Source organism: Siphateles boraxobius, unplaced genomic scaffold (assembly GCF_051911475.1).
Source record: "Siphateles boraxobius isolate OS27281-9 unplaced genomic scaffold, OSU_SipBor_1 19, whole genome shotgun sequence".
Taxonomy (NCBI): Eukaryota; Metazoa; Chordata; class Actinopteri; order Cypriniformes; family Leuciscidae; genus Siphateles; species Siphateles boraxobius.
Window position 1 is genome coordinate 29,685,159 of NW_027508799.1, and position 11,395 is coordinate 29,696,553.

Genomic DNA, 11,395 nt, shown 5'->3' on the forward strand with positions numbered 1-11,395 from the left:
GTGTGTCCCGGCCTTAACTCTCACTTTATCTATGTCTCTTCTTTCTCTCTACTTCCCTTTCTTTCCTTACCCTTCTCGTCAGGGTCAAACTTCAGTTTCTGCCGGCAGACCAGCTGCTGTGGGCCACATGCACCTCGTCCTTCACCACATGAAGGAGCACACACACTCTCTCCCTCCATCCCTCTGTCCTACATTCATCTCCCTCCCCCACATCTTTTCTCCTCTCGTCTCTTTCATATTCTGATTAGCTCACAATTTTGCTTCTCAAATATTTTTTAAGAATGTTTGGATATTTTTACTGTAAAACAGGACAGAAATACTGATTAAGAGACTGATTTTTTGTAGTGCAGCGGGTGCAGGGGCCGTGGGTGATTTGGCTTTGGCGAGTGCCGTTCACACGGATCCAAGTGCTCCTGGGTAATCGCCTCTCGCTCTATTCATTTCAGTCTCTCCTGCTTTCTGACACTTTCTCCTGTTAAAAATCCTCATGCGTAGTGACACCGGCTTTTCTGCCACACATTTTATTTTCCTCCAACTCACTGACAGACTCAAGAGGGGAAAAGAAAAAGGTGATTCTTTAAAAAAGAACTGAATTCAGTCACTCAATTGACTGAAAATATAAAAGTCAAATAGATTTGTACATCTTCTTAAGAAAATATTAAGTGGTGCTTCATCGTGCAAAACTCGCTATACTATTTTATTGCATTGCTATGGCTAACACTATTCCACTGATTGTTTTTTTTATCTTGGTTCAGTCAAACAAGCTCACCCACAAGTTACTATGATATTCTCATCTCTTAATATGGCTCAGGTCCATTCTTCAGTGTAAGTCTATGGGACTTTTTCGCCCGGTTATCATCCACCAAACAAATATTGTAAGCATGATCAGTTAGAAATGTTACAGCACACTCAAATGTCTAATACTTATGGTTAGAAGCTTGTTCAAATCACATATAAACAATAGTAATAACGATGCTTGTCTTAGTGCAGACTTAGTGCAAATCATTTCTGCAGATAAATGGATTCATTATACTTTAAAGCATAGCATCTCACATCAAAGCAAAACCTTGCGGGTAAACCGTACGCAGCTCTTTATTAAAGCTGTAAATAACAGTGTAATTTTTCTCTGATGCTGACATTCAATGCAGACAAAATAATACTGTGTGATGGGCACAGTTTGCTTTAGCATGTAAAATTTGTTGTTTGAATTGCTTTGCGGCACAACAGAAACAGCTGTGACACATTTCCCGGTGTTTTGAGGGAGAGGTCCAGACCCCCTGCAGTTTCTGTGTCCTTCCCTTGACTGTCTGTGACCTTGCAAACACACACACACACATACACACACATTTAAGTCTGCCTTTTGGCCAACAACAATCACAGGAAACCAAGTCAGTTTCGGTCCCTCAGAGTTTAGTAACAACATATCCACATACAGTATGGCTAAGCAACATAATTTTAGCTATATCTCAATAATTGGACGATATTCTATATATATATATATATATATATATATATATATACATACATATATTACTAAAACAAGTGACCGTGCAAACAAATAATTTAATTGATTATTTGAGCTGTTTCACGAAAATTAATCAAACAAAATCAAGTTTTACAGGAGGTGGGTGAACTCTCTGTACTGCATGCGATGTTCTCTCATGTTATAGATATACTGAACAAAAAACACAACACTTTTGTTTTTGCCCCCATTTTTCCCATTTTGCACATTTTAGAGTGACCTTTTATTGTGGCCAGCCTAAGGCACACCTGAGCGGTAAATAGATTATCTCGGCAATGGAGAATTGCTCACTAACACAGATTTAGACAGATTTGTGAACTATATTTGAGAGAAATAGGCCTTTTGTGTACATAGAAAAAGTTCAGTTTGAGTTCAGCTCATGAAAAATGGGGGCAAAAATGAAAACATTTTGCTCAGTGTATGCTAACGTAACAATACTGCATAGTGCGCGCTCTGTGGCTCGGCGAGTGGGAGCGTGTGGGATCGGACTGTATAATTACATATAACTGTGACGGTGATGCTTTTATGTGAGTGTGAGAGATTAAGAGCATCACTGGCAGAGTATGTGGGAGTGTTGGATCCCACTCCTGCCTGTACATAAACCTCCTCTAGCTCTTTCTTCTCTCTTTTCTCCTCCTCTGGCTGCTGACACCTCCGTAATTAACCTCGGCGTTTGGCGCAGGGTGCGGGGGAGGCATCGGAAGCATGCATCTCTCCCCTATCTGACCCATCCATCTGCTGAAAATAGCCCCGCCATAAAGAGCAAAGCTCAGGGCTGAGATGAACTCCGGTGGACCACACACCTACAGAAACTGCTTGGGTTGGAATATGAGTCCCAAAAGTCCACTTTATACTAACATCTCCAGAAGAACAGGAATATTCACTATAATTTGGACTATCCAATAAAGTCTGGTCTACTTTGCAGTATATTCTGGATAAGAACCCAGTTAGAAAGCAAGCGAAAGTGGACTAACAGGTAAAATGATCAATCACAGCTGGGTCATTCTGTGTTAACTCAACCAGAGGTCCCCGTGTGTACAATTCAACAATTTATTCTTGGAGCCATATCGAGATCCTGATATCTCTGGAATTAAACCATATAAGGTGTTTAAAATTGAAAAGTTTGTTAAGAACCAAAATCTAAAAGGATAGTAAGATATCTTTAATACTCTGGAGTTACAGGTATGCAAATTTCAGAGGGGAAAACTTGAAAACTACTTTTTCCATTTTGAAACTGTCATTATTGGCATATAATGCAACAAAAGTCAACCGATTTTACTAATAGACCTACCAAACTCTGTGTAAAAATAAAATAATGATGCTGCCATCTTTCTAAAATCCTTTTTACTCCCCTGTAATTTGGCTACAAATCTCATCTGAAAATTGTCATTTTTGACCTCAAGTAGTGGACTACTAAAATATCCATCCATGACATTGAATATTTTGCCTTTCATCACTATTTATAATTAAGTCATGTCAAGACTTAGTCAAGTTTGAGCCAGGGAAGTTTCCGAAATTTGGTTGATTTTTACTGGAATGACCCAGCTTGCTTTTTCACATAAAGTTTAGTGCTAGGGGGGGGTTGAATATATACGGAATTCAAAGACGGAACTTTTCCTGAGAGGGATTTTATTGTCCAATAAAAAAAAACTCAGCACAATAAATTAATCACTTAAGCAAAATTTAAAAAATGAATAGAAGACATCTCTAGATAATCTAGAAAAACTCAGTCAACTAGTCAGTTGTGTACGATTAGTCACCCATCATGATCCATCTCTACTCTATGGTTGGATGATGGATGTCCTAAACCACAATTTTTAATTGAAAATTAACTCTTCGACATTCTAAAACTCGTGAAATGTAAATAAACATATCTCATTCATGTCAAAAAACACATCGATGACCTGCAGCTCGCTGAGTTTTCTTTCAGACAATATTTAGTTGTTATGATCTGTGCCATTTAAATACGCCAATCCCTACATGTCCCAAAAAGCCAGTCTCTGAACACAGAGCAACGGTGGCAGATGGCTCTCCTGCTAATGATCAGGTAAATGTTGTGTTGTGTGCTGAAAAGAGCAGTCTGAATGCAACGCTAATGTGTGTCAGGACCCTGGATCCTCCATTAGTGCAGTAAAAGCGGGGCCGGATCACCTCTGTTCCGCCTCTTGGAGAGCAGTGTATTGAGGGCTTCGGGGACATGAGGGGCCTCCTGGTTTTTCTTTTCCACCTGAGGTCCTTGCTGCCTAATTGAATTAATCATTTGCTAAATGAGGTCTGGGCAGCCCTAACCCTGTGCTATCAGTGGATAAAGGGCTGAACCCACACACACACAACCTCCCAGACCACAGCTGTAGAGAGATATATGGCGAGTTATTATTAGCGAGCAGCATTACAGAGAAAAAGACCAGAAGAGAGGCAGAATGAGCTAATTGTGGTGAAAAGAGAATGTGTGCAGAGAGCGAATGCAAATGAGCTGCACGTGCAGCCACAATATTCACAACCTTTCCCAGGCACGAGGTCGCCATCACTGACCTCTGCGTCTTTTCATTTATTGTTTCCATTAGTGGCAGGACTGTGATATATTCTCACTTGAGAGCATTGGATTAGACAGTTTTCAAGTTTATTTCGAAAAAAATAAAACTGGTAATTGTGAGATAGAGTTTAAAATATGAAATGAAGTTGTGATGGCAGCCCCGGGCTGCCAGTTGGCGAAAAACATTGCGTATTGCCATGGAAGCCAGCAAACAAACTATGTTAGAGAGTGCAGATTCTACGCAACCTAAAAAGCTTCGGAATCCATCTAAAAAGCTCTATTAAAACAGATAAATCAAGGCTCTTCGCCTTCCATTGCCGCTCGTTTTTCCAAAAATGAAAACATGAAAAAACTCTCATCATACACTCACCTTCACCTCCCAAACCCGTAAGTCTTTCGTTCATGTTCGAATCATGAGAGATTTCTGTCCCTCCATTGACTACTACTTTAACGCTTCAAAAAGTTCATAAACAGATGGTAAAACTAATATAAATCGAGTGCATTTATGATGGATGGATGGAATAGTGAGAAACAAAGTTCCATGTTATGAGATTTAAAGTTGCAATTGTGAATAGCTGCAACTGTGACAAACGTCACAAAGTTATTTATAAATGTATCTTTTTCCTTCAGAGGCAGAAATAGGATTTCATAAAAAAAATATTAAAAAAATTTTCATTAAAAGACACATTCTTTTTTGTTAAATATCATGCAAAAGCAACTATATTGTGATACCCATAAAAAATGGGCTTTACTACAATATTTTTTGTTAAATATCATGAAAAGCAACTATATTGTGATAGGCCTACACTACCATTCAAAAGTAAAAAAAAAGAAAAGAAATAAATTATGCACACCTAGGCTACATTCATTTGATGAAAAATACAGTAATATTGTCAATTATTGTCAAATATTATTACAAATTAAAATACTTGCTTTCTATTTGAATACATTTTTGTGGAAACCTTGATTTCTTTTCAGGATTCTTCTCACCTACTTTATATCAGAAAGACTAAACCAGGTTGGCTAGTAGTACGCAGTGGATATTTCCATTTCTGAGGTAACTAACAGTAGCAAACACAAGTGGATGAAATCCTCTAATATGCCATTAACATGAATGAACAAAAACGGTTGGGCACAAAGCCGTACTTCACTTCATCAGGTAGGATTACACACCAATATTACTGTTCCAGCAATCAGTGAAATTACTCAGCGTCAGGATTCAGATCATGAATAAAACTCTGTCACACATCATGATAAAAAAAGACACCCAGTAATCTCAGTACAGCCTGAATATAAGCAGCAGCATGTGTATGGAGACACTATGTATACCATCTACTCATTTAACATTTACCATCTTTAAATTCATTACGCATAACTCTGGATTTTCCACCAAAATCAGCACAGAAATGTACAAAAAAAATCTGAAAATTCCTGGTCTTATATTGATTTCTCGGCTGTTTGTGTGCAATGAAACAATACTATAATTGAATATTTTAAAAAAACTTTGAGACAAAACAAATGCTACAGCTCGACCACCGACAGCAGACACACGGTGTCCATAGCAGGTTTTATGAAAGAAGAGAAAGAAGAGATGTCTGAGCCATCAGAGAGAATTAGACCGGGTGAATGACACATGCTGCGAGACAGTGTTAACTCCCTGTTGAGACGGAGGAGGAGATGAAGTCTCTCACACCTCCAATGTGGTGGCTGTCTGCAGGTGCTCCTCTGCCAGAATTACAGGTGCAGGACAGAGTCACGGCAGAGGAACGACAGGAGACAGCAGAGACGGACCACTTGAAGGGAAATGAATGGGATAAAATTGCTTTGTTACTTCAGATGATCAAATACATTCTCCAGAGTTATAAACTCACACTATGATTCGTTTCTGGGCTGGGTATAGTAATGTCGCCACTTATTTCATTATTTGGCCTATTATGCTTTTTTACATTTTCAACTTTATTTAGTGTTGCTGTTAGCACAAAGTCTCTGTTTCTGAACCCCATGAAAATATTCCTCATTTAAATAATTCCCGTCTAAGGTATATGCAGAATAAAGGGGCGGGGCCTGGTTGAGATAGTTAGTAGAGTGTTGAAACTCTATGTTGTAGTAAGGGGGCGTGACATTTTCCAACACGCCCAAAGCGGTTGACCAAACACAACACATTTGTGCAGCCGACCAATCAGAGCACATTGCAGCATTTCCGATAGAGGGAGACTAAACAGAGCGTTACTGCCAGATTGTGAAAAGAGGGTCTGCAACACTGTAATTATATATGAAAAATAATGTTGTTTGAAAAATCAAGCATGAAAACCTAATCTACGTAGTGGACCCCTATAACAAAATCCATTATTTGAAAAAGGGTGTAAAAGGTCCACTTTAAATTCAACAACAGCAAGTGGAAAGCAGCCCGGGCCTACTACAAGACAAAAGCCTGGGACTAAATTTCTACTTTGACCCCTTATGAGGCAGAGCTTAGCAGCAAACCCATCAGCGTGATGCTTCACCAAACTGATCAGCCGAGGAAAAAGCCTCTTACACTCATATACCTAATAAGGAAAAGGTTCAAAAGTCCAATCCTTTAATACATCACCTCAGACTGCAATACAAACCCCTGCCACAGCATAAAAAAAGACTGGCATTATCAGCGTTAAGCCGCCGGCTCTGTGCACAGCCATCTTCAGGAGAGATTATGAACATTTATGTAAAATCCTTATTTGTGTCCGCCATCAGGGTCTGATGCAGGCTCCCGGGTTGTGCGTTCAGTGAAATGAGACAAGTCCCTACATCAACAGACACTGCCCTCTTTTACGCACATTGCATACCTTTGCAAGATTAAACAAGTCAGCTGATCGTCAGCCAATGAAGCGCAATTTACAAAAGAACAACAGATCCAAAAAAAGAACATTCACATGAGAAATAGTCATGCATGGAAAAACTATTCGAACACCTCGTTCTCGATTTCAGCCTACGTACAGTATTTACACACACTTTCACTTACACATTAACATTTACAGTAGGTGTGCCGGCCATTTCATACTCTGATTCAATGCCAACTAGAAATGAGAAAATTACACAGCACAGTAAACTTACTGTGAAGGGTACGTCCTAATTGGGTGCAAATGCATCCAAATGCATAAAGCAAAGTGCCAAATAGGAGGAGGACTGGCACAACTTGACAGATGACTAAATGCACCAGGGCTCTTATTAAAGTTTCACTGATAAAACACAACACTTGTAAGCTATCAAATATTAAACCCATTCCCATATATTTTGCAGCGTTGCTGGCGGCACAATGCATCTCTTCCTTGTAATATGCTTCCTCATTTTGATGACTGAATGTTCTGGATTTAAAATGCAGTCAACATTCAAATGAACAACAGACCCTATTTATACACCCCTAGTGTAATAATGTAATTGCAGATTATTACAAAGAAAAATGTTTCTAATCCTCCATCAAAATGTAATTTGTTCTGATCCTAAAACAACTTTCCTGTTTTGATGACATCATCAATCCCTCTTACTTTACAGAACCATCCCTCCAGACACCTGCCATATAGAGACCATCTCACAATCCAATCAAAATCACATTTTTTCCCTCCCTGAATATACTTCTCACATTACAGACGTAAATTATTTCTGTACACACTAGTTTAAATCAGACTTAATTAGTCATTCTGTTTAGCATTGTAAGTTAACGGAGTAACCGTCCAACATTTGAGGAAGCTCGACAAACACTGCAACAAGTTTTTGCACTCTCTGATGATGAGCAGACCGCAATAAATATGCATGTTTAACTTTTCAGCAGCCTGGCGAAGTGAAAATGTGTCAAGCATGAATAAATCTACAATCCAGGCTGTGATAGGACACTTAAAAATGCATGAGTTCTTTTTTATGTTCCACTGTCTGCTGCTGCACTCTTAGAGCGTTTTTCATTTACACAGCGAGAGAGAGCGGACACAAGAGCCTCTTTATAAGCTGAACATGATTCAAACAAAAAACTGATATAAGTGCTATATTTGACGAGAGTATGAACAAGAACACTGAGGCTCTGTGCCAAAACCTAGTGAGCTGCCTACCTAGGCAGTATTTTAAGACATCAGATCCGACTACAGGGACGTGTCTCAAGATCATTCCTTTAACAGTTCATCTATTGCCAAAATTATGAAAAAGAGATCAGTCAAGAATAGAAAATTATTCAAAATATTCAAAATCATAAATGTCAGAATCAGAATGATAGTTTGTTATTAAAAATAATATGATACAACACATTTTGAATGATGTTCACTAAGACAGTGAAGTTTTTAATTTAGAAAATAGTTTATATTGTCTCTTCTTATAACTAAAAAAATGTATTTAAACCCATGAAAATGCAGATCCCCGTTGTAAATAATAGTGAAAAAAATAACTTTTAAAAACTGTTGTTCCATTATTACCCCTTAGTAGGTTTTGACACATATCCAAATTAATATAAAAAGCTGGGCGATAATATACTTGAATTTTGTGAAGAAATAATCAAGCAAATAATCAATCAATTGCGGGTTGAGTTTCCTGTGCATTTCATGTGAAGATCCCTATTTTTGTGTGAAGCACAAAGTTTCTGTCCATATAGAGCACACCAAAGGTTCCATTAGAGTTAGGATGCCGCCTATGTAGACAGTAAAAGGCAGCTCACTAGGTTTTGGTACAGTGCCTGTTTGTGTCTTTGGCAACTTCAAAGCTTCCATTTTTAGAGCCTTTGCTTAAAAAGCTGAACAAGACACATTTATCCAAGACATCGCATTTTAGGCCATGTTGGCTTGTGTTTGTTTGTTTTACTGATGGTGTGGTTGGGTTTCATGGGACTTGTTGACGTCTTATCTGAATTAGATGGATATAGATCGCTCCTATGAAAGAAAGGACAGCTTTGATCATTTCTTCAGAGACTGGCCTTAATTGTGAGCGGAGAATTGATCTGTTTGGAGGAGGTTGACCTTAATGCTCTGAAGGAGAAGTGAGGGTGGCAGTGACCCTCCTCCACTGACAGGTGGAAAACAGAGGAGGAGGAGGAGGTCAAATCAGAAGAGAAGAACAGGCAAGTTCTCACGTCTCTGCATGATACACATCACAGCCCTTCAGGTATCAAAAGGTATCAGGTATATTACAAAGTGATGATGATGATGAGGCCTGATCAGCTGATGTTTCAGCATGAAACCAGTGCTGTCAAAACGTCTCAATCCTTACACTGTTCTGGAAAGATCAATCATGTCCAACATGATCAATGCATCCAAAATAAGATTAGATTTAGATGTTTTCAATGGCTTTACAAGGTCTACACTAAAACAGTTTCAGGGAAGATAAAACAAGAGAAGCACCATTGCACAAGCAAAAGTAACTGATCAATTCCAACAAGAGGGCTTTAGGATGCACTAGATACTTATTGTTATGCACTGCAGGTTAGGAAAGACATGAGGTGAGTAATTAATGACAGAACTAACCCTTTATATGTCAAAGCATGCCGTTTCTGCCCCTGACATTGGGGAATCTGTCTCTCTACCTCGGCGGATGTCAAATGCATCACCAGACAACTATGCATTGCTCTGTTCGTGTCATTTTTGATACAGATCAAATGTCAATTAAACAATTCAATACAAGTGCCTGTCTGATTGCCCGAGGGTTTCATGTGCAAGAGGAAAACACAATTGAATCCTGCTAGCAAATCAATAGCAGGCCAAACGACAATATACATATATCATCATAAACATGTGAATCAAAACCTTTCCCACATAGTGCAATTCATTTACGACCACTACCCCTAATGCACTTGTTCTCATATTAATAAACAAAATCCAGCACAAACCACGATGTATATTTATCATCTTATGTTATGTAGGTGGGTGAGTGTTGCTTTGCATAACAAATGGGGTTTGCATTGTTAAACACAAGGAGTAACGCACAACACAAACAAACCATCTAACATGTTTTACCACTCCATATGGTGGTGGAATACGTGCACAAATATGCAGTGCTGTTGTACACAAATGCGAAGGTATGAATTAAACTGAATTTTTACCTATACGAGATCTGTTTCCTGAACGCCAGACCTTTGAGTTTATCCTCCAGCGAGTCTTCCATGTCGGCGAAGCTGCCCAGACTCTCGCTGCCGCTCATCGCCGCGTTTCTCCGGCAGCCTCGTGCCTGATCGTCTGCTGATTCCCCACCGGCAGCTCCTCTGCTGCTGCTGCGCTCCGCCTGAGGTGCGCGTCTGTCGGCCAGGGGGTCCATCATGCTCCGGTCGGCACTGAGTGGACCCCCTCTCGCTCCTCCGGTGTTTAAAATTCCTTCCAAATGTGTCCTCCGATGTCCCTCATGGGATGAATAAAAGATTTCTATCTATGGGATGAATAAAGTCTATCTATCTATCTATCTATCTATCTATCTATCTATCTATCTATCTATCTATCTATCTATCTATCTATCTATCGATTTACTCAAGCGCACGCACGATCCACGCAACTCTATCCAGCGGAACTACAACAACAGCAGCATCCATCCTCGAGGACATTCTGGGATTTGCCTCCTCATCCTCCTCGCGCAGTAGCATCGGGCATTAAAAGTAGGGCATAGGGTCTCCGACTGGACACACTCAGGCGCGCGCACGAGTGTAAATACGTGGTGATCTCTGACGTGTCGTATCGTGTCCACTGTCTGAGCCCGAGTCCGACTGACTGAAAAGAGACGCAGAAGCCGTGTTTACACGAGGGTTTAAACCGGACCTGATTGTGAATACAAACCTCTTTGTTCAGGCAGGAAGAGACGCGATAAGAAAAAAAATAAAATAAATATAGATATTTTAGATTTATGGCACTTGTATTTTTTTTATTCAAAACTCCAATGAACCATTCATATTATTATTAATATTATCATAATATTAAAATTACCATTAATATTATAATATTTGCCACGCCCACTGACATTTGTTACGACGCAAAGCTATTCGAATTTACTAATTCATATATTAATAATATATTGGTCAGGACCCAAGTATTTGATTTGATTTCAAAACCACTGGATGTTAGTGTTATTATTATCAGATTAAATCATAGTCTATAATTTTGACCATGCCCCCTAACATTTGTTACTACGGAAAAGCTATTATAAAATTTTTATCACATTAATTCCTAGATTAAGATACTACTGGTCAGGCCCCAACTATTTGATTTGACAGAAAAGCACCGGATGCCAGTGTTATTATAATGACATCACATCATAGGCTATACATTTTATCATATTGACCACGCCCCCTAACATTTGTTACAACGGAAAAGATAGGCTATTATTATAGTATTATGTCATTGAATCGT

The 11,395-nt window shown here is 39.1% G+C and overlaps 1 protein-coding gene across 15 annotated transcripts in view; it reads right to left on the reverse strand.

Moving 5' to 3' along the window:
• dgki (diacylglycerol kinase, iota) overlaps window positions 1-10,851 on the reverse strand; it is a 41,562-nt gene extending 30,711 nt beyond the window's left edge. For 2 of the 15 annotated variants that reach the window (XM_077234864.1, XM_077234856.1), the window contains exon 1: window positions 10,105-10,669. In XM_077234864.1, coding sequence (XP_077090979.1) covers window positions 10,105-10,319 — 215 coding nt within the window. In that variant the 5' untranslated portion in view covers window positions 10,320-10,669. Of the gene's footprint in view, window positions 1-6,645; window positions 6,807-7,145; window positions 7,243-10,104 lie in introns of those variants that run through there. The other 13 variants (XM_077234872.1, XM_077234859.1, XM_077234870.1 and 10 more) reach the window with 13 other exon arrangements.
• Between the last annotated feature and the right edge of the window lie 544 nt (window positions 10,852-11,395).